Below are 23,819 nucleotides of genomic sequence, written 5' to 3' on the forward strand. Positions count from 1 at the left end.
CCCGTTCTGTCCCGCCCCATTTCATGTTTCTTTATTATCCCGCCATTGTTAAGTCATCGACTCAAAGTCAAAAACCAGGGGAATTAGAATACTAAATCAGCCACTAAGCAATCTATATATAGAATATCTTGAAGACAGCAAAATGTGACACAAAGAATCAAATATGCATGATTCCCAGATCAAATACTTGCAAAATTGCCAAAGATTTAACTTAGAAATATTGCATCATTGACCAGGGGATTACGATTATAATTCCTGAAACGAAAATGCCTTTCAGGATATGCCTAAAACATAAGAACTCTAATGACATTTAGGAAGATAATGATAACTGAAATGCATGTAAAAACAATCTCAAGTCTTGGTTAGTATAAATTGTTCTTTGGTCAAATGTCAAAAGCATCTCTCTAAAAGTGCGAAAAAGAATATTAACTAATGGTTTTCACAGAATGTCAGGTTCGACATCTATTACTCTCCATGCTCCTTGACATTCAATTTGCAGAGTAGGGGTCTTCAATGGTCGTTGAGGGTCCATAGGTAACGGCCATCTACTGAATGCTAGAGTTTGGATGCGCCATTTGTGTAGAAATATCCACTCTCTCTTAAACTTATACATTGAGATAGCGCAGTTGTGAGCTTTCGTATATCATTTCTAGTGTGTGCTGCACTAAGAGCGATTCTCAGCCTGCAAGTTTAAAAATAACCCAATTTTAATATACTCAGAAGACCTAAAGCAAGGTAAGCAAGCTTTGACTACCCGAACTCATGTATTATTTTAAAACAATGGTTTAGAGGTGAAAACTTGTACATATTTTATACTTATGACTGGGTTGATTTTGGATATATTTATTCCCAAGGGGTAAAATAGAGTTAAAATTAGCTAAAAAGGAAATGGGTCCCATAGTGTAATTTTAATGCATCGAGCCTCCTATATTGTTGTATTTTACAAAAGAGATCATTATTGAGTACTAAATAGTACAATATTCGGAATCATACATAACACACGAACTATTGGTACTGAAAATTGGACATAAAGCACTTCTGGTCAACACAAAGAAATTCGGGTCAACTCTAACCCGAGTTGTAGGAACCTATAACCTATTACCCAGCACGTCCATCTTACAACCTCTATAATGGACACCTGGAGATAACGATAAGTATCCAAATAACAAAGATCTTTATCGAAGGGCGAAATTTCATTCAACATAAAAACAAAGATCTTTATTTTCAAATCTAAATCATTTCAAAAATCACTTGAAGCTAAGGAAATGCGGCGGAAAACCAGCGAAATGCCACTACAACAGATTATTAGCAGACATGTCCAAGAACCACTATTGACTTATGCACACAACAAGAGTACAGGTAAGAATAGGGATTGACCAACACACTGATAAATGATATACTCGCCTTTTGACAGGACAACTTATCTAGCGTGGAAAAGTTGATATAGGTTTCTTTTAAGCGTGAAATTTACAATAATCTCTCTTGGCTTCACTAAGCTAATCCATAGTGTATTTATAAGGAGTAGAGGTACAATTTGACATCTTTAAGTCAATTCAGGTCATGTTTCATCTCTAACAGGGCTATTGCATTTAACCAAGTACAATAGCTTAATAGGGAATGAGTCAAATGGGACAAATAATATCGCCTTTCCAAAAGTATAATTTTGTATGTCATATTTGACATTAAAGTTATTTAAAAAAATGTTGAGATTTGAAAAAAGAAAGTGTTTCAGATCAACCCAACCTGTTTCAACCAGAACCCAAACTGTCAATCTGACATTCATCCATTTCATTTGTTACCCAACCAAGCCCAACAGAAATACCCATTGTGCCACCTCAAAGACAGAGTAACATACACAATAAATGCTACCAAGAGAGGAGGACATGAAAGCAACAAACCTGCATAAGTTAGCCGGGACCGTAGGGGGCCTGATTGCAGTTATATGAAAGCCACATTTCAACATGTGCCTGTATCATGATAATTTAAAAAATATAAATAACACTTAGAAACAGCAGCAGTCTATATATTCTTTGAATTTGTGCTCCCGTAAGATCAATATCACAACCAATGAGGTCCCAGAGAGTTAATTGTCTTTGGCAATAAACTTTAAAAAATTATGGAAACATGCAGCAATCAGAGGTTGACAAAATCAACCCATTCATCTAACAATGAGTTGATCTGGGCTGTGTTTCTTCTCGAACGAGGCAAATGTAATAAATGAGTTATTAGGAAGTACATGTCAAATGATCCTACAGTCACCCAAAGACCAATTTAACAGATGACTTCATAAATCATTTTCTTTCGAAGATTCAGATCATTCATGTAATAATATTGTATAATGTCAACGTAATCATAACTCTTTTTCAAAAATAACTAACACAGAAGTTATCATTAAAATTAATTATAAAATGGACACAAAAAGTGTTTGCAGGTCAACCCAATGTGACCCAGACTAATAAAAGTTTCAACATTCAACACTTTATTTACCCAACCCATCTGAGAACTCTAGCATCAATACAAGAACAGGAGGAAAGAAAGAGACCTGCTTGCTTTCAGTGCTTGCTCTTCGCTTCCTACTATAAGAGAAATGATGTGACTTGTGATAGGAATTCCAGTCAGAGTGCGAAAGTCTTGCACCCGATTCCAAATAGCCTTTCTACGCCATGTCTCCTTTTTTGCCACAACCACAGCAGCTACATAGGTAAACATGATTGGCAAAATAAAATGGATAGTAACTTTAATGCTACTATATAAACTTTTTTCAGTGGTTTATGAAGACTATTGTTACTTTGTAATTAATTCAAGGGCATATGCTCAACAAGAACCATATATAAACCTCCTTAGAATGTAAGGCTTACATGTGAAAGCTCATTAGAAAGAGGAATTAAGCTTTCACATGTAAGGCTTACATGTGAAAGCTTAATCAGAGAGAGTAATAACATTGTAAAGGTATGCTAGCTAATTGTAAAATATGTTGAAGATTAGCAGTGACCAGAAAAATAAACACACAGACGCAGATAACATGATGACATGTTCATGTACCAATAGTCCAATATATGAGCAATTGCTGTAACCAAAATATACAGAATCCTAGCCAGATACCAATACTGTAACATAAATACAATCATAGCCCAAACTTTTTAAGCATGACCTTCTACTACCAACTACAATGGCCAATTCTCCAAAACTACTAAAAAAATTCACTTTTAAACAGAGAAATGGCAAAGTGGACAGCACACAGCCACACACTATGTGTAAGAAAAAGGGTTTGGGCTAAAATGGACTGTTTTAATAATTGTCCACTTGACCCACACACAATTGTTTTTGCCCATTTTGTCCATTTATATTAATATGAATAGTTAATGTGGTAAATATACCAACAATATCATAATCATCAAAAGTTTTAGGATAAAAATGATTCAGGAGGTTTTAAACCATAACGTAAACTCGTTTGTATGCAATTGGGTCAAAATTGGTACTACTTTTGATGCTACAGATCCTAGAAATATTGTAAGCCCTCAATAAAATGCTGACAGTTACCATGTGAAGCAGCAGTAATCGGTACTGGTGTGGAAGTTGAAAATATAAAAGCACGGCCTCTTGATTGTATGAGTTGTTTCCACCTTTTGCTGTTCAATTTGTAATTTAAAGATAAATGTTAGTTGTCATTCACATGACCCTTTTATAATAACAGGTCAAAACAGACTCTTGCCACTAAACCGACCCGACCCATTCATTTTACCACCTATATGCAAGATTACAAGAACATGATAGGACTTGGAAACTACCAGACTTCGTGTATCCCTTTTTTAGGTTTGAACAAAAATCACTATGTCAACATACGTCGAAGGGGTCGGGTATTCACAACAGCAACAAAAAAGAAATCGTAAAACGTCAAAAAGATTATTTCAGAAATTGGATTAGGATTGCATTTCATCTCTAATGGGTCAAATGGGTGACAACATATAAATTTGCTTAGAAGGCAATAGGTGTCTAAAGCTTATATTTGATGCATAACATCTCCTAAAATATTTTATTAAAAAGAAAACCGAATTATATATGTAGCAATCTGGTTTACCATACTTAACATCCTAACTACTTATAAGATTTAAAAGTTACAAAAAATATGTATCAGGCAAATAGTTCTTAGCCCATAAAAGTAACATGTTTCAACCCGAACTCATTTTGACCTGTGACCCAACCCGTCCCTCTTGCCTCATATACAGAATTGCATGCATTAATCCTTGTTACACAGCATAAGTAGTTAAGAACCTGCATGAAATGAAGCCACCATGGCAACCTACAGCCTTGCTAAGAGTGCCTACGCATATATCAACGTCCTCTGCACAACCGAACTCTTCTGGCACACCCCCACCATTTTTGCCACAAACAAGTGTTCCATGAGCCTAGGGATCAACATACCATGAATCGCTAAGCATAATAAACCATACAGTGAAAATTGACCAGAAAGTTAATCATATGCAATTAAATATTAGAGAAAACCTAATGAACAACATTTGACTATGGTTGCAATGTTGAGCCATTTACTTATAGATAAGCCAATTTAAGTTGTTATTTATGTCAAATAGGTTATATCACAAAGTTTAGATAAGGGGGAGTGGTCAAACAACTGAAGCAAGTCAAAAAGAGAATTAAGATAATTATTGTATCGATAACTAATGCATTGCATACTTAATGAAACTTCATAGAAAAACAAACAGAAAACTATCTGTGGGTTAACCCAAACCAAACCTGACTTGACCCTTAGTGAATTTCCACCCTCCCTAGCCACCCTAAGTTATACCACCAAGAAGATATAAATAACCAAGCATTACTAACCAAAACTTACATCATCCACCACCAACAAGAAACCATGCTTCTTGCGAAGCTTGGAAAGCTGGACCATTGGGGCAAAGTCTCCATCCATACTAAACAAGCTGATAAAAGTCACAAAAATACATCCCCTTAATAGACCTATCATATACACAGATACAAGTCAATACTTATGATTAACCATTTGATTTTTCTAAATCAGAATTTTTGTCTCTTACGTCTGATAGTATAACATGGAGAACTGATATACGTGTACAGATTTTAAAATGGAATTGGTAACATGAAACAAATATGAACTCCTTACCTATCAGTCACAACTACTTTTTTCTTCATTGTGCAACTTGACCTGTCAAACAGAACATTTTAACCACAAGACATAATGAAGAAGAAAAATATATCTGATAGTAGATACTAGATAATACATAAGATATGGCAAACTCACAGTAATCCATTAAGGTGGCCCATGTCACAATGCCTATATATAAAAACCTGCACACTTCCTTGCCGCTCTGCCAGCCGTATACCATCTATTATTGACGCATGATTTAGAGCATCAGAGAATATTGCAACACCATCGTTCAAAGAAGTTTCATTTATAGCTGATAGTGAGCCAACATATCCGAGTACTGTCATGAAGGCCATATTGGCTGAAAATCCAGTAGGACATAGCAGGCAATCCTGGAGAAACCAAAATAAGAGACTGTCAGCTTCCAATTCTGTGATTATGGGAATCATATATCCAATGTGGTGATTTGGAACCATTTGCTTTCGAAGTGAGTTGATTTGAGTTATATTTCTATCTCTAGCAGGTACAATTAAAGAAAATGGCTTTAAGCGAAATGGTCAAACAGGTACAAGGTCCAGCAGAGTGTACGTCTAGTATATAAAAGTGTCCTATGACATTTTATGCAGAAATATATAATTAACAATGGAAATATACAAGCTTTGTAATCCAACCCAGCATATAAAATATACATTTTCATACATATCTTTATATTTTAAACAAAATAGAAGGCTAGGGGTTGTCTGATTGTCTCTAAGTCAGCACTTTGGCCATCAAACAATCAATACTATGCAATAAAAGAGTTAGATAAGACCTCTTTATTTTTTGACTCTGCCAAACAGGATTCCAGTAGTCTGTGATAAGTTGTGTATCCACATATTAGAGCAGAACCTCTTGGACCCATCCCATGTTCTTGAACCGCCTATTTGTTCAAAAAAACAACACAGTGTTATCATGGAATAGAAAAATTTATACAAATAGTTAGGCTTACAATAAACAAAAAAATGAGTTGGCATCAAGCACCCACCTTTGTTGCGGCCTTTGCAACAGTTGGATGTGAGCTTAGACCTAAGTAATCATTCCCAGAGAATAGAAGCAGCTTTCTGAGCGGTTTACGGCATGGGCCCACCTCACCAAAAACTTCGTCGCCCAATGAAAGTTCATCATCACCTGTAGAACCCAAAGAGTTGTTTTATGATTATAGTATTTAATATGCCTAATACGCACTTGCTAGGTTTTCCTGAAATATGGTCGGGCGCTGGCATATAGCCTGGCCTGTTCTACAGAAGAAGGCATTCACAAATCCCCAGTTCATTCCCAGCCGGAACCAAGAAGGAGCTTGATTTATTAAAAAGCTCTTCAGGTGGTGTTTGATTTACCTCTCACTGTGATGGGTCTGAGTCAGTACAGACTGGGCCAGTCAAGATTGCTGTGAACCAACCTTTTACAAAGGATTTTTCCTTACTTTTTTTTTTTTTTTATGAAAAAAAAACATCAGTATTTACCATAAAATCATTTCTTTTTCATGTGGAACTGATCATATAACTACCTGTAGATAAAAAAAAAAAAAAACACACCAGTATACAGAAACCCATAGGTCACTTGGGTCTATAAACTCAAAATATAATGCAACTTTTTCAAGAAACAAACTCCAAATATGCATTATGTTCACCCATATCATTAACCAAACAGCATTCCCTTAAACGAATATATCACATTCAACTACTAATATTCGGGTAAACAGTTGTTCGGGTTATCCAGAGTCTTTGACTCAAATGTATGCCCTTAGCCAGGTATCCCTGTGACAATTTCAATACTATGTCCCTGGACAACCCAAAATGTTTATATAGGAGGTTCGAACCCGAGACTTTTGTGACGACATCAAGACGCCTGACCACTAGACCATCTTGGTCAGTCTACAACTTACAAAAAACACAAATATATGTAATTGAAGCTACCTTTAAATATGGTAAAAACTCAAAAGGATGATACTAACCAGAGCTAGGAACATCTTGAAGCCATCTTTGAAAAGTAGACTCAGCAATTTGTATCTCAACAGAAGCTCTATCCCATTGGCGCATTCCATCAAACACTTGGAATGCATCCTCATTGCTAATGTCTAATGAGTGGTTACTTGGTGGGTAGTGAATGGGCCTTAGAGACCTCAACACTTTCTTAGAATCAAGTCTTGTAAGTGCTTCTTCAACCCATTCGTCCCAAAATGACATTTTTTTATATTTTGTTTTGACAAAATGTGAAGATTTAGTTGAAAAAGCTGCTTCCCCTTTTAAAACAAAAACCTATAGATACAAAAAAATAAATAAATGTATGTATGTAACTATAGCATCTTTTACTTGTTTTTTAGACGGAGATATCAAGATAAAGTAATACTCGTATAACTTTTGGGATTCTTCGGTTGTTATAACACTAGGGCGCAGCTTTGTTGGGACTCTACTAAAATAAGTCCTACCAATATTATAACTGAGTAATAATTCCTTGACTTATAGTAATTGTATCATATCATATTTAATCATACGAAATGTGTACAAAAATAGTTGAGAAAGTTTTTGTTGTTTCTTGACTTACGTGAGTAGATATTAAATATTGTAATAGATGATGAAAAATATTTTTTTATTGAATAAAACAATAATTAAAATGAATTGTTGTATATATTTATTTTTTCTTTTCAGTTATAATATGTGAATGTGTATCAGTTGCTCCTAGTTAGCTATTCTTTATCAATAAAGTTTGAAAGTTTGATAAAAATTGAAATAAAGTGTTACACTAGATGATTAGTGGTGACAGTATCGAATGGTGTAAGTTGATATATTTAAGAAAATAAAGACTTAGAGCGTAAATTAGTAACATAAAAGGTTTATGGTGTAAAGTAGTTCATTAAGAGCAAATTGAGTAATTTTTAATAACTTTTTCCATTCAAAGAGGTTCATTAACGACATTTGGGTTATTTCTAATGTAACTTTCTTGTAACTATTTTTAAAAGGGAATTGATAATCGTACCAAAACTTTTGATTGATCTACCAGTTCTATGTATATCATACTTGCACTGCCTGCTTTTTTGATAGTAATAAATGGTACAATAATAAAAATCAATGGTACTAATAGGGCTTCCCTATTTAAAATGAGAGGAGGCATGGAATTTTTATAAAAGATTAGAGGTACATGGTTTGGTTGGTTGATATTTGACTCAGTTTGTTTAGGCCGGCTACTAGTTGACTTGTTGGCTATTAAGAAATTGAGTCAAATATCAACACAACAATTGGCCCGATTAAGCTCACAAGTTTAAACGAGTGTAATCAAGCATCTAATTCAATTCATACAAAATAATCTAATAAGTTAATTAGTAGATAGGTTCTACTAATATAAACGTGCCGAGCTTGAAACTCAAAATAAACTCATGAGCCACACTCGAACTTTGTCCATACCACTCGAAACGAGCTCGAGCTCATTTACACCCCTTACTAGAAAGTGCATAGATTTACACTTTACTAGTACCGTATATATGTTTTAATCCATTATCAAATCCATCTCGACACATTCATTCCGTAACCCGTTATCCATACAAAGAAGATTAAAGGGCATTTTACGGCCGGTCAAAAGATACTGAAGGAGCGCCATATCGAAGCTGCAACAACTGTAATGAGAACAAATTAAACATCCGATGAAGAACAATAATCAAATTTAGTAGTGTGAAAACGATGGTTTTCCATAAATAATTAGTTATCATATTTGGGGATTCAAATAGCTGTTTTACATGTCAGAGCTTTGGGTTCAAATCGAAATGTCATGATATATTCGTTCTATAGGGCAATTGCTGATGTATAAGCAAGCCTGGATCTAGTTAAAAGGTTTCATTTTTCTTGGTAGATTTGGCAGAGATTGATGTCAAACATGCTCACATTAATAGCAAAATAAGGGAGCTGATATATAGTTAAATACAAAGATTCCGAAAAATGTTTTTTGGGAAAATGATGTTGCTCTTACAAACTCACTTAAATCAATTTCTACACATGTCAAAAAGCCCCCCATAATTTTAATGGTTTGTGAGAGCAACATCATCCAACCAAAATAATGTTAACATCATCCAAGTTATCCTTATGTTTTTTTTAGTGAAGTTGACTTGCTACATCCAATGGCTTTCCAGCCACATTTAAGCAAAACTTGTCATAGGACCAACTAGAACTATAAAGAATGTCTAACTTTCTATCCATCAATACTTTATGCATTGTTCTGATATACCAAACTTAAAAGCAGATTTTTAAGTATCATTTTTTTTATGATAACTTGCATTAATTTAAGAAATAAAGATTCTTAAAAGTCTTGGGCCAAAGCTTCCATAGCAATCTAGTCTAGCACCATGCAAAAACACACCTTAAATACACACTTTCTTCAAATCTCACAACCCACTCCAAAAATGATGAACACTAGATACAAAATCAGAAAAACCCAATTCCCCCTCAAGTTCCTATACAAAAAGGCTTCTGGGTCCGAATACGATCAAGAATCCACCGATTCTGGAACTTTGATCGGTTCCAACGATGACATTTTAACAGAAATCCTTATTCGGCTCCCTACTGAGTCCATCGTCCGACTCAAATCTGTATCCAAACAGTGGCTATCCCTATTGAACCACCGGCGTTTTACTCTCCGTTATGATAAAGTGTTGAAATCTCCTGGTTTTTTTTGTGGTTCTTCATACATTCCATTTGATGATGGTGCTGAAGACAGAACCACTCCACCTTCTCGTGGTCTTGTTGACTATAATGTCAAAGTTGTGCATTCTTGTAATGGGTTACTACTTTGCTATGGCAATCTAGGTAGTGCTTTTGAATACGCCGTACTTAATCCCACCACTAAGCAGTTCAAAATCATCCCACCGATCCCTGGACGTAAGAAAGGTTGTAGATCATTTTGTTTTATGGGCCTGGCCTATCATAAAACAGAATTTCCTCATTTTAAAGTTGTATGTATTCCTTACAAAAAGCTTAGTGAGGACCATCTTCAAATTCAAATCTATTCGTCTGATACAGGGAAATGGAATATTTTGACTGGATCTTTCTTTGTGCCTAATTACTTTTTTTTGCAACACGGGGTTTATTGGAAGGAAGCGTTCCATTGGATTCCATCTTGTCATGATCCATTGTACTTAAATCTCAAGACACATAAGATGCAAAAGTTACCATTGCCCTCCCCGTTGCCCGTGAGGATAGCATATTGCGGAGGCTATTGCGATGGCATTGTCCCATTTTACTTTGGGGAGTCTGCAGGCCATCTGCATTTGGTTGAGGGAGCCCATTTTGAAAACCAGCTACATCTGATTGTCTATGAGATGTTGAGTGATCATTCGGGTTGGTTTGTCAAGTACCAAATGGAACTTGATGAACTTCCAACCGCTTATCCAGAGATGATCAATAGCGAAGAACATCCATCAAGCCCTGATTATTACATATTCGAAGTCTTGGATTTGGTTAGAGGTGAAGAAGAAAAAGATACATTCCTGGTGATAAGAATTCCAAATAAGATCATAAGCTTCAATGTTATTGACGAGAGTTTTAAGGAGATACTTGATTTCAACGACGGTTGCTGTGAAAGAATTGAGCACAAGCAAGTCCATCGATATATTAAGACTTTAACTTTGTTCTAAAACAATATATTCAATTCTTGATGTATTTATTTATAATAATATGGGATAATGACGCCAAACTGTAACCAACTTAATATGAAAAGCGTAGATCGAAAAGTGTTAGAATATGATCACGTAAAATGAACGTATGTCCGGAAAGTATTGCTAGATGCTAACCATAATCATATTTAATAAAGGTATCTGAACAAAGGGATAATAAATGCTTTAACCGTTTAAACTATACTTAAATGTTTTCGGGAGCATTGGCGTGTTGCTAGACGCTAACCAATGTTATTACCTTCATTCATTACGAGCTCAAGTGGGAGTTGTTAGAATATGATCACGTAAAATGAACGTATGTCCGAAAAGTATTTAAGCCTACGGGGTCACACCTTAACGTGAATGTAACTATAATTAATTAATATATTAAATGTAATTTATTGATTAATTTGATCACGAAATAATTAATTTAAATAAGTTAAAGGATTAATTGTATTTACATTAATTAGAAGGAGGATTAAATGTGAAATTAGGAAATTAGTGTTGGACCCTAATTCCCTAAAGGGGGCCGGTTTTGAGAAATCTTTTAGGATTTTGATTAAATTTGGTCACCAAATTATTAAACCCTAAATATATCCCTATATATAGAGGGTTATAATCTAAGGGTTTAATATCATACACACAAGAAAAAAACCTCCTCTTCTCTCCCTCTTGTTCAATCGGCCATAGATAACAAACCAAAGTTTTACGGTTTCATATAATTCTACTATCTATATGAATCTTGCTTATAATTAATGCTTAGCATTAACTAGAATATAATTTGTTAGACTACAATATATTTGGTTTTGGTTTTTACATATGGTTCGGCTGTAACTTTCAAGCAAAAGGGGTTTTGTTTTTGAGGTTCAACTTTAGAGAGTATTACACGTTCTGAGTTCGTGATCAAGTACTAGCATACATACATTTCAACATTGTGTGTGCAATGTGCAATTGTAGAGAGGTTTAATTTAAACCTTATTATAAATGTTTCTTGCTTTATTTTCTCCAATTTAAGGTACACGTATTCTCTCTTGGTTAATTAATTAACTACATAGATTTTATATTCCGCTCTGTACTTTATGATTTGATTTGATAATAGTTATATATCCCAAATAAAAAGAACACCCTAATCCTTGATATCGCATATATACTGACATACTCACATGCTACACAACTCATGAGCTGGTAAGACCCCTTCATCAAATGTTCCAAATATCAACTTTTCATAAACAATATATAGATATACACAATCAGCAACAAACTATATATCAAAGTGTATTTAACATTAACTTTACACGTGCACCATAACTATTAGTAACTTACTAGCATTAGTAGGAAGGCACACCCGGCTTTTCAAGTGTCAAAATTTCACCTATCCATGATTAACTCACTAGTAAGTACGTGTAGAAACACTGTTCTCATAAAATATAATATTATTCGAATTATAATATACAATTGCAACATGGATGGACAGAACCAGTTTAACCTTTTTAGTGAGCTTATGCAAAACTAATTTTGAGAGTCTAATTCATTAAAATACAAATTAATTGGAAGAGATTTTAAGGTTAAATCTCGAAATACTTTTCATATAATTCAAACTTGAAATGCTTGCAAAACATGAATAATACCCTTCATTTGTGAGTTGTGACAACAAGGTTTAAAAAACCAGTTGTGGACAAGAAAATAGTAGGAGCTATATCAACAAGTGAAGTAGCGACTGTTTTACCGTTTGCTTTATAAATTAAGCTTTAAAAGAAAAAACCCAATATATCTAAAATTGGGGAGCGGAGGGTCTAAAGCAATTGCCTAGCCCCACCATTACTGTTGAGCCATCGATATGTTTGAAATGCTGAGAAACGGAATGAGAATGAAATCTTGTGTTTGTTTGCAACCGGGGATTGATAGTGAGAATATTTTAGGTGCGTTAAGTTGTGGAAAATGTTTTTAGTTTTTTTATTTCTAACTTTTTAGAAAATGAAAGGAGTTATTCATATCTAGAAAACAAATAAAAATTTTGAAAACGCATTAAAACTAGAAAATATAAAACAATTTGAGACTTTTAAGATTTAGAAAATGAAAATTGAAAAGTCGAAAACAATAAAATAATGTTCTCTAATTTCCCATAGAAAAATAAAAAATAATGTTTTTTTATTTTTGTAAAAAATACTTTTAGTCTGCATTCTTGAGTTTTTGTTTTAAAAGAAAAGAAAAGAAAAGGTAAGAAAGCTGATCTTTTTACATTCTTGAGTTTTATCTCTTACAAGAAAAAAAAGTGTAAAAAAGGAAAAATAATGATTTTTACACTCAAAAACTTTTTGGCCAATATGACCTGATTTGGATGGAAAAGATTTTTTCCCTATCTTTTCTTTCCATATCTAATCTTATCTTTTCTTTTCTTTCAAAATAAAACTCAAGAATAGAGCGTTAGAAAACTATAATTTGATTATGTTTTCTATTCTAGGAACTTCACTCCGAGTTTATTTAATCTATTCCCCCGTCTCCAACCCAAGCCCTAGAAGTGAATGAGGAATTATTGAACTTCTGCTTCCGCAAATGAGACGCTAAAGTCCTTTTTTTCAAGGAAAGAACAATGCTTCTCTTATTCAGTAGTTTATTTAAACTATAATTAATGTTTTTTTTAAAAGAGAAATAAAAAACGAAAGTGTTTTTCAACAAAAACGTCCCTTTAGCCTTCCGTTTCCCATTTTCTCATTCTTTGAGGGAAGGGTGGGAAATTAGTAACTTCATTCTCCGTGGGGTTAAAGCCTGGACCCAAAAAAAACAGGGTATAAATTAAGAAGTCACGTGATATGCACATTTTAGCCTAAATAGGAAAAAGCTTTACAAATCCTTTCCCTATTTTCTCTCCAAATTACCAATACCTGTGGGTTTCTCTCACAACTCAACATCATCGTCTTCGATTCAGCTCGTCTTTGTCGTCGATTTCACCACTGTTCTCCGGTGTTGCGTATATTCATGATTTTAGTCAAGGCTCCATGAGGTATAATATTCTTCCTTATATATATTTGACCTTTTTTTTTTCCCGGTAGATTTAAAATTTAATTAGGTGGGGATTACAACGTCTTTGTATGGAATGTAGCTACACTGCAAAAAAAGGTTTTACAGGTTGTTGTATATCTTTGGCAAATAAAACTAATGTAGCAAAGTTCAACTAATTTCCATTCCAATCTCTAATTATGTTACCAAACAATGAGAATTATTCTCTTTCCTTTTATTTCAATTATCTGAAAACATTTCATCTTACCAAACGCCTTTAACAAAATGAAAATTTAATAGGAAGAAAGCAGTGATATGACGCATTCAACCTGGCCATAATGGAGCAGTCTAAAAATAACCGCCCAAGACGCACACACTCTCGCCCCCTTTGCGAGCTGCCTGGCCACCACTGGGCGTGTCTGGTTATTAGGGAATATACAATTGCACTAAAGCACTCAAACGTTTATTATCTAGCAATGTGGGACCCCTGCATGAATAGACAATTTCTATACTCACAACTTAAGTGTCGATATCTCATTCATCTTAACTCTGATTTGGACACCGTTTAGTTCGTTGCAATCCTTTCATATAGATGCACACAACCGTGGTCCGTGGTAAATAATAACACATACGAGATTATTTATTATATTTGTCCAATTTAGGTCGTATACTCGTATGTTTCACCAAACTTCCAATAGAACCGTGGTCAACTACAATATCAGTATTTGGATTATTGTTCCAAAGAATATCACTTTTGTAATCATATTTTACCTATTAGGTATTTACAAAAAAAAAGAAAAAGAGAAGATTTGGACATTGTTATGGGTCTTTCATTGCTTTTGTTGAATAAGGAGTTAAGGACTGTCTGATTTTGTCATTTCCTTCTATCACAGAAGCCATCTTCATAAGCCTTTCATGGTCTTCTAAACGCATCAGTTCTGGCCCCGAAGAGTGGTGCGAGCTAGCAAAAAATGACAACGATACGCTTACGTCTCAATACACCAAAAATCTGTACTAGTGGATTCACAATTTGTAAGTGTACTTGTATCCAGCTATTCCATATTAGTTCTGCATTGTAGACTATGTTAGATAACCATCCATAAATCCTTTCCGTTGATCACCATTTCGATGTTACCAAACCCAAAGCGAAGGTAGAGGAATATGGTGAGGTGTTTGTGGTGTTGATTCCCGGTTGACAGCTGTGGATCTCTATAGTCAAATACAATGATTCCCAAAAGTGTTATTTTAGTGCAGTTGACTTGTCAAAACTTGTCATAGGGCCAACTAAAACTATAAAGAATCTTTCTAACTATTAACGTTTAATGCATTGTTCTGTTGTACTTATACCAAATGTCAAAGCAGATTTTTAACTATCTTTTTTTTTTTTTTTAATGATAACTAGCACTAATTTAAGGAAAATTAAGATTCCTAAAAGTTTTGGGCAAAGCTTCCACAGCAATCTAGTCTTGCACCATGTAAAAACACACCTTAAATGCATACTTGCTTCAACACTCTCAACGACCCACTCCAAAAATGATGAACACTAGATCCAAAGTCAGGAAAACCCAAGACCCCCTCAAGTACTTATACAAACAGGTTTCCAGGTTTGAGTACAATCAAGAATCCACCGATTCTGGAGCTTTAATCGGTTCCAACGATGACATAATAACCGAAATCCTACTTCGGCTCCCTGCTAAGTCTATCCTTCGATTCAAGTGTGTATCCAAACACTGGCTATCCCTTTTGAGCCACCAGTGTTTTACCCTCCGTTATGATAAAGTGTTGAAATCTCCTGGTCTTTTTTACGATTCTTCGTATATTCCATTTGATGATGGTGAAGACAGAACGACTCCACCTTGTTCTGGTCTTGTTGACCATAATATCCAAGTTGTGCAATCTTGTAACGGGTTACTGCTTTGCCGTGGAAATCCAGGGGATGAATATGCATTTGTATACTCCGTACTTAATCCCACCACTAAACAGTTCACCATCATCCCGCCAATCCATGGACGCAGGAAAGATCGTAGATTAATTTGTTTTATGGGTCTGGCCTATCATATAACAGACTGTGTTCATTTTAAAGTTGTTTGTATTCGTTATGCAAAGGTTTTTGAGGACCTTCTTCAGGTTCAAATCTACTCGTCTGATACAGGGAAATGGAAGATTTTGAATGAATCTTTCTCTGTGCCTCATTATACATTTTTGCGATCTGGGGTTTATTGGAAGGGAGCGTTTCATTGGATTCCATCTTGTCTTGACCCTATGTACTTAAATCTCAAGACAAATAAGCTGCAAAAGTTACCATTGCCCTGCCCGTTGCCAGTGAGGGTAGAACCCTTTGGAGGCTATTGCGATGGCATTGTCCCATTTTACTTTGGGGAGTCTGGAGGCCATCTGCATTTGGTTGCAGGATCCCATCTTGAATACCACTTACACCTGAACGTGTATGAAATGTTGAGTGATCATTCAGGGTGGTATATCAAGTACCAAGTGGAGCTTGATGAGCTTCCAACTCTTTATCCGGAGGTTATTGATTACTCCAGACATCCATCACACCCTAATTATTACACACTCCGAATGATAGACTTGGTTAGAGGTGAAGAAGAGGAAGATACATTTATGGTGCTGAGAATTCCTAATAAGATCATAAGCTACAATGTCATTAACAAGAGTTTCAAGCTGATATTGCATTTCCCTGACGTTCCTGATAACAGAGTTTCATATGCGGAAGTTCATCGATATATCAAAACCTTATCGTTGTTCTGAAGGATATATAATATCCCATTGTCATGTACTCGTATTTGTTAATAACAATAAAGGTGAAATTACTGGTCTTCAAGATTTGTACAAAATAAATGTAAAATTTCTGATTTTCAAGGTTGAAACATGAGTAGATTCATATGGAATTTCCAATATATTGTGCTAAATAAATGTGAACTGACATTCAATGTGTCTTCAAGTGTGTTTCCACACAAATATGATTATAGTATTTACTAGTAGATGCAATATTTTGCAGAGTATTTTATATCGGGGTGGAATTCCCTCAAGTTAGTATTAACTTGAGGGGTTCGTGGCGTGACTGCGTGGTGTTGGTTCCATTTTTGACAACCGTAAATAGTTGACTTGTTATACTTAATGGCTTTCCAAGAATAATATAGGTCTATGATGTATTATATTATAAGTATTAAATTAAAATACATATATATCCTAAGTTGAGAAAGATATAGATCTATGATGTTATTATATAACCAGTATTAAACTAAAATACATAGATAATAACAAAATAAATAAGGGCATCTCCAATGGAGATTGATGAAAAACTTTTTTTTAAAGAAAAAAAGTATTTCAAAAAGTTGATGTTATTAGGTGTAATAGCTTTTTTGATCAATAGATTGAGAAATCTCAACCTTTTGAGTAAAAGTTTTTTCTTATCTTAGTCTTAAAAAAAAGCTTTAGAAAAACCTTATTCTTGTAGTAAAAGCTTTTTACTCGTAATATTTAAAGTTAATGGAATACTTGTGTGGCAAATAAAAAAAGTCATAAAAGACTTAGTACTATTGTGGATGCTTTAAAGACCATACACGGATAACTAATGTATGAAGATTTTCATGATATAAAAAAGTTATAAATAAAAAAAAATTATCTTATTTATTTTGGTTTAATATGAACCAGAAACTATATTTATAACTTATAAGTATCAACAACTTAACTAGTTAATTTTCAAACCAAAACAATAAAGTTTAGTGTTTTTTTATGGGTTATTTACTTCTTATTGGGTTTAACTGTAATTGACATTTTGCAACCTTTGGGCTTTCAGATCCTGGATTAATTATTTGGATCATTATTCAACTTTGAGTGTGTGTGTGTGTTTTTTTTTTTTTTTAACATTTCAACTTTGAGTCTTTGACACGGTATATGGGCATACGGCTAAGTGGCTAACGACTTTCATTTCACTAAAAATACGAGACAAAGTATCTATGCATTGCGGCGGTAAGATGGTGGGGGTGATAGGTCATAGAGTGTGATAGATTATAGGAGATTATATGTCATAGAGTGTGATAGTCAAATTGTTTAGCCGTATGGGCTCCGCCCTTGGATTTAAAAATTTGTCGAAAGTATAGCAAATGACATCTCTAATGAAAAAACGTGAAATTTTAAGAACACCCATATAGATTTTATAATTCATCGATGTATGGTTTTTGAGATAAAAGATTTTGAATGAAGTAGATGAATAAAATGATTTATAAAGAAAAGAGAAAAATTAGTGGTTGAGATTTGATTAGAAAGAAAAATGAATGGTTGAGATGTATATAGATGTATTGTACATTATGCATTAGTAAGTATACATTGTTGAAAAGTTGAAAAAATTTGAAGGAAACAAATGCTTTATAATGTAGTAGATTAAAAATATAGTAGGACATTGTGTATTTTTTTAAAACCTTATAAGAGCATTCACAGTGGGATAGTTCCCACCCGTTCCCGGCTCGTTCTCGGATGAGGGACGAGCGCACACAGTTAGGTGTGGCTTGTCCCTGGGCTCGTTCTCGGTGATCCGTCTCTCCACAAACGAGTGTTTCACATTTTTGTTTTTTGTTTTTTTCCTTTTTACAATGTAACGGTTTGTTTTCAAAATTTAAAAAAATTTACACTTTTGGTCCCTAACGGCCATATTTGATATTTATACAAATTTTACACTTTTAGTCCCTATTTATTATATATATATATATATATATATAGGGTAACACTCCAGTGAGAACAGTCTTAAAATAAGAACGGTGAGAACACTTAAAAAACATCATTTTGATTCATTAAAAGTTCATAAAACTAACATAGTGCATAACTAATTATCATTATTTAAGTGTTTAACAACACATTGATTCATCAAAATCGAAAAAATCACGTTTTTTGTTGGATGCACAAAACAAAAAACATGATTATTTCGATTTTGACGGATGAATTTGTTGTTAAACACTTAAATAAAGATAATTAGTTCTGCACTATGTTAGTTTTATGGACTTTTAATGCATCAAGATGATGTTTTTAAGGTGTTCTCACCGTTCTTATTTTAAAGCTGATCTCACCGGAGTGTTACCCTATATATATAATCTTGTAACGGATTATTGCTCTGCTGCAGCGATAGAGGGAAGGAATATAAACGTAAATACTATGTATTCAATCCCATCACCAAGCAATTTGCAGTCATCCCATCAATCATTGGAGGTCCAAATGCTAGTAGAACAATCCGCTTTATGTGTCTGGCATTTCATCCACTAGATTTTGTTCATTACAAAATTGTTTGTTTCCGCAAGGCAAAGCCTAGACAAAATCTTGTTCAGATTCAAATATACTCTTCTGACACTGGGAAATGGAAGATTTTAAATCAATCTTTCTCTTCACCATGTTATCTCTTATCTGTCGGCTCTGGGGTTTATTGGAATGGAGCGATTCATTGGGCCCACACTAGTCTTGATCCGTTGTACTTTAAGCTTGATGTAGAACAGTTACAAAGGTTGCTATTGCCCGAGAGGGCTGCATCTTCTAGAGGGTATGACTACATAGCAATGCCACTTTACTTTGGGGAATCTCAAGGCCATCTGCATTTGGTAGAGCGGGCGACACATAAAAGCAATTTACACTTAAAAGTTTATGAAGCGTTGAGTGATCATTCTGGGTGGTTTCTCAAGTACCAAGTAGACCTTGATGAGCTTCCGCTCATTTACCCTTTGTTGGTCAACCAAAATCAATTGAACTATGAATTTAAAGTGTTGGATGTGGTTAGAGGTGAAGAAGAGGAAGATGCATTCATGGTAGTGAAAATTCCCCAGAAAATTATAAGGTATGATATTCTGAAGAAAACTTTCAAAGAGATATTTGATCTACCCAACGTTTTACATCATCGAAGAATTGGGCATGAATATGTTCATCGTTTTACCGAATCCTTGTCTTCTTTCTAATGTTCAAGTCGTTCTAAAACTTTCTTTTTGTGCATAATCAGAATGTGTGATTATGATACAAACTACTTATTGTATCTTTGTGGCTTAAATTGTTGTATTCAAATGTAAAACACAATGAATCTAGAAAACCTGTACTAAGAATCAAAGAACAAAGTGCTCTAGTTACATTAAGCCCACTAATGCATCTAACTACTTCCAAAACTCAAAAAATCGGATGATGACATTACAATTTACAACATATTTTTTTCCCCAAGATTTTGGGCTAACGAATCGCTGGTAAAATTTGGTTTTAGCAAGACCATTTGAACAGTTAGACACAATTGTTATCATGGTTTTGGCACTCATGATCCGATTTCTTGTAGCTTCTTGCAAATGAACTTTATGTCGGGTCTGAAAGAAGGCAATGGTGAGCAGCAAGCTATTGCAAGCTGTGACAATTTCAGTATCCGGTGATCCAAAGTTGTGTTAGACGTAAATTCTCGATATGGGCTTGGCTTGTCATTGAAATTCGGTTCTCTACCAGAAACCAATTCCAATAAGATCACTCCAAAGTTGAAGATATCTGTTTCAAAAGTTGTATTATTGGTTTTAATCAACTCAGGTGGTTTGTAACCTTCAACAGCAGCATCTTCAATCATTTCTTGAAATGTAGATGGATTTAAGAGCATATGCAGACCAAAATCGGAAACAAAAGGCTGCTGATTTCGGCCCAAAAGTATGTTTTTTGATTTCAAATTTCCATGAATGATTGGCTTTTGGAGGTTTGAATGGAGATGATCTAATCCTCTAGCAATGCCAATTGATATCATATAAATCACACTCCATTTCTGAGATTCACCATTTCCATCTGTCCAAAAAAACAGAATCAACTACACTTCTAGTTTTTCTTGTACCTCAAGATTCTTAGCATGTTGTGTTCTTAGTTTTTTCTTTTTCTTTTTTTTTTTTACTTTCTGGCCTCTAGCATCTTACTAGATGGTCTTTATCTAACAAAACTTCTGTCGTTCAAAAAAAAAACATCAAATACTACATTGGTACCAATGTGATATACGAGTAGTTGCTAATTGGTTGATGATGTGATAACTTTTTTTTTATGTAATGGCGTGTTCAAAAATCATTGAGGTGGGTCAATTCTATGTTAAAGATAGTAAATTTATAACTTGGCAGCATAATGACATAAATCACATAATGTAGTTTTTAAGTAAGAAATTAAGACCCTGTACCTGTAGAAAGATCAAATTTTGTTTCCAAAAAGTCAAAAAAGCCATAAATGGTGGTTATTTGCTAAAGCTAAGAAATATTTCAACTTACTTAGATTGAGCAATGTACAACAAAATCAGCATAATGTACAGCTATACAAAGATCAAACCTTTGTAGATAAAAAGTAAGCAACAAACCATTAATGATGGTTTTACAAAGCTTTTTAACCGATTTGGTAGAGCATTATACAAGAAAAGAAACATAAATTATTCAGAACAATAATTTATTTTTGTTTGTCTTTTAAATAAGTGTGATTTTTAAGTTTTAACCCATCAAAACATTTCTGTAAAATCAAAAGAGACATTTTATTGACTGTATAGATATTTATTTTGCGACAAAAAGAATATTATTTTTCTTTTCTTTTTTTCTGCGCATGAGATATGGGTAGTTATATATTTACATCAATTTCTAGCTATCCATAACAATTATACATATTATAATGTATAATTGTATAAAACATGTATTATTGTAAATGACTAAATGGCTAAAAGTTATTGTAAAATTATCATTTAGTATTAGCTAAAGAAAAAAACTTATATAGATGAAAATCAAAAGATGAAAGGTTGTGCACCTCTAATAAATTGAGCAAGATTTCCTCTCCTATAAAAAGGATGAACAAGTAGCTTTTCACCTCTAGGCCCAACATAAAACCCACAAAGTGGAACCAAATTTGGATGTCTAATGGACCCAAGAAGCTGTACAACATCCATAAAATCTTTTTCAACTAAATTCATACTACAAGCTGGTCTCAAAAATCTCAACACAACAACAGAATCACTTCTAACCAAATTAGCCTTATACAATGTACCATAACTTGACTTGCCAATAACTTCACCGGGAGCATCTAATACATCAAAACAAGTGAGATCTTCACCACCTTCAAATTTGACCAACTCTCCTTTGTTTTCCATTTCTTTGACTTCAAAATTTGATTCTTTATCCCAAGATTTTTCATCTTTTGAACACCATTTTCTTGTGTAGATACAAAACAATGATATAATGATGAATATAGTGAAAGAAGATGATAATGTAGCTATTAGTATGATCTTATATCTATACTCCATGTTGGGTTGATTAAAATGTTGACAAAGAGTTTAAAGAACGGAAGAAATTTGGTTGGTTTTATGAATCAAGACAGTATCTGTGTTTCCTCTGCAAAGTTAGACAGGTTTAAATGAGTCCCATATTTTGGATTTGTGTGTTTGGTCAGTGGGGTTGATATATAAAGGCGCCTAATAACCCGACCATTTTTTTGGTAATCCGACCAGACTTTTTGCAGCGACCTTGATAGGGGACCCGCTTTTATTCTGCATATTTACCATTATAGACATGGGGGCCGCACTTTTTTCACTTTTTGCAGCGAGGGTCGTTGCAAAAAGTAGTAGTGATCGAGATACCAAAAAATAGTGGTGGGGATATGGGGGCATAAATAAAAGAGGTAGTATTTAAGAGACAGAATTAGAAGTCATTGTATATTCTGGACTTATATTCTCTTGTAAAAGGAAACAAACTTTTGCTTTTTTTTTTCTTTTTTTTTTTTTCGTTTTGGAAGAAATGGATGTTGTAGTTTTTAGACTATCTCTAATGGGATATTTTTGGACGTCCTTGGGTGCCCTTAGGTGCTTTTGAATATCCTTAGCGGTTGAAGCTTGTCCAAAACTAAAATTTTTTTGATGCATGCTCTTAGGTACCTTACTTATATTTTTTTTTGTTTTTAGTGGAGTTAAATGATATGTAAGGATGTTTGTATGGTTGGAGATAAAATTATAAGATTTAAAGGATTTATAAGGATTTGTAAGGATATAATGTGGCAGCTCAAGGACGCCTAAGGGTGTCCTTAGCATTGGAGATAGCCTTAACATATGAATTGTACTTTTTCTATTTTCTAGTTTTCACCTTTAATCTTAATGTGTCTTTAAATTTCATTCTTTTAACATGTTTAGATTTATAAATTTTAAGATATGTACTCGTATCATTTTAGTAGATTTAGTTATGAAATACCAACTCCACTTAGGTGGATTGGTCATGGGTAAATCCATTATGTGGGCCCCGGAGGTGAGTTTTCCTTAAGGTTTCGGGTTTAAATCTTGGGTTTCTCATCTCAAGGTATTTTCCATGAAGAAAGGGTTGAAGGTCTAGCAAATCGCTGTTTAAAATTGCCTTCAACACGTCTGAATCGAAACTAACTTTACAAAATAAAAATACTTTTCTACAAACAGTGCTGTAATAATCGACTGGTACAGTCGATTTCCCCGAATCAACTCGTGTATCGTGGCTACTGGCTACCGAGACGAATTTGTCATACTCGGACTAATTTCAGTCAACATTACAGACTTTGGTCAACTTTGGTCAAACTCAGCCGTATCAGTCAAGAATTGCCGGAATTGGTCAATAATCGGCTATATCAGATCGGGTCAACAAAAGTCAACCATTTTTATTTGTTTATTATTAACACCTCAAACATTTTTCTTTACTTATTAAATAGGTTATTTAATCAGTTATGTTATTATTTTTAGATAATGATATTTAAATTGAAGAATTATGTTAATGTTTCTAATCGATTACGTTTAAATTTGAAATTTTTTAATATATTTTTAATTTTCTATTACATACAATTTTAAAAAACTATTATTTTAATACATAAAAACTCATTCCGATTTTTTCTTTGGCCCGGTTCTATTTTTCAAAAATTTTGACTTTCCCTTTCGTCGATCCGATCTGATTCGAGTTTCGCAACCTTGCATACAAGTACTAATATGTTATATTTTACATATAGTCCCTCCCAAATCCTTAAACTTTGGCTTGTAACATG

General features: G+C 34.0%; 5 protein-coding genes across 5 annotated transcripts; 3 read left to right on the forward strand and 2 right to left on the reverse strand.

Moving 5' to 3' along the window:
• Positions 1–334: 334 nt before the first annotated feature.
• On the reverse strand, positions 335–7,440 carry LOC122589163 (8-amino-7-oxononanoate synthase). Its single transcript, XM_043761412.1, has 11 exons — positions 7,113–7,440; positions 6,144–6,286; positions 5,931–6,038; positions 5,276–5,511; positions 5,138–5,179; positions 4,850–4,937; positions 4,273–4,406; positions 3,541–3,629; positions 2,543–2,693; positions 1,899–1,967; positions 335–682 (listed from the first exon to the last, which is right to left on the reverse strand). The coding sequence occupies exons 1-11, from the start codon at positions 7,342–7,344 to the stop codon at positions 556–558; spliced, it is 1,419 nt and encodes a 472-aa protein (XP_043617347.1). The 5' UTR covers positions 7,345–7,440; the 3' UTR covers positions 335–555.
• Positions 7,441–9,548: 2,108 nt separating this feature from the next.
• LOC122588055 (F-box protein At5g07610-like) lies at positions 9,549–10,778 on the forward strand. The gene has a single exon (XM_043760199.1). The coding sequence runs from the start codon at positions 9,549–9,551 to the stop codon at positions 10,776–10,778; it is 1,230 nt and encodes a 409-aa protein (XP_043616134.1).
• A 3,994-nt stretch (positions 10,779–14,772) lies between these two features.
• LOC122589654 (F-box protein At5g07610-like) lies at positions 14,773–16,678 on the forward strand. The gene is made up of 2 exons (XM_043761975.1): positions 14,773–14,825; positions 15,196–16,678. Exon 2 carries the CDS (start codon positions 15,327–15,329, stop codon positions 16,557–16,559), a length of 1,233 nt encoding a protein of 410 aa, XP_043617910.1. The 5' UTR covers positions 14,773–14,825; positions 15,196–15,326; the 3' UTR covers positions 16,560–16,678.
• A 2,226-nt stretch (positions 16,679–18,904) lies between these two features.
• On the forward strand, positions 18,905–19,825 carry LOC122586501 (F-box protein At5g07610-like; the record flags this gene model as incomplete). Its single annotated transcript, XM_043758483.1, has 1 exon — positions 18,905–19,825. A coding segment is annotated over one exon (843 nt), but the record flags the coding sequence as incomplete, so codon positions are not given.
• Positions 19,826–19,852: 27 nt separating this feature from the next.
• On the reverse strand, positions 19,853–22,177 carry LOC122589852 (putative kinase-like protein TMKL1). Its single transcript, XM_043762171.1, has 2 exons — positions 21,579–22,177; positions 19,853–20,594 (listed from the first exon to the last, which is right to left on the reverse strand). The coding sequence occupies exons 1-2, from the start codon at positions 22,069–22,071 to the stop codon at positions 20,089–20,091; spliced, it is 999 nt and encodes a 332-aa protein (XP_043618106.1). The 5' UTR covers positions 22,072–22,177; the 3' UTR covers positions 19,853–20,088.
• Positions 22,178–23,819: the final 1,642 nt, after the last annotated feature.

The sequence above is a fragment of the Erigeron canadensis genome, chromosome 2 (assembly GCF_010389155.1).
Source record: "Erigeron canadensis isolate Cc75 chromosome 2, C_canadensis_v1, whole genome shotgun sequence".
Classification (NCBI taxonomy): domain Eukaryota; kingdom Viridiplantae; phylum Streptophyta; class Magnoliopsida; order Asterales; family Asteraceae; genus Erigeron; species Erigeron canadensis.

Bases quoted from the DNA above. Each gene is read 5' to 3' on its own strand.
- LOC122589163 (XM_043761412.1), bottom strand. From the start codon at position 7,344: ATGTCATTTTGGGACGAATGGGTTGAAGAAGCACTTACAAGACTTGAT. The intron at 3,630-4,272 runs GTTCTTAACTAC...CAAATTGAACAG, and splicing joins GGTGGCTTCATTTCATGCAG to CAAAAGGTGGAAACAACTCA. The intron at 1,968-2,542 runs GTCTCTTTCTTT...ATCATGATACAG, and splicing joins CAAGCACTGAAAGCAAGCAG to GCACATGTTGAAATGTGGCT.
- LOC122588055 (XM_043760199.1), top strand. From the start codon at position 9,549: ATGATGAACACTAGATACAAAATCAGAAAAACCCAATTCCCCCTCAAG.
- LOC122589654 (XM_043761975.1), top strand. From the start codon at position 15,327: ATGATGAACACTAGATCCAAAGTCAGGAAAACCCAAGACCCCCTCAAG.
- LOC122589852 (XM_043762171.1), bottom strand. From the start codon at position 22,071: ATGGAGTATAGATATAAGATCATACTAATAGCTACATTATCATCTTCT. The intron at 20,595-21,578 runs GTGCACAACCTT...TTTTTTGGACAG, and splicing joins TCTTGCTCAATTTATTAGAG to ATGGAAATGGTGAATCTCAG.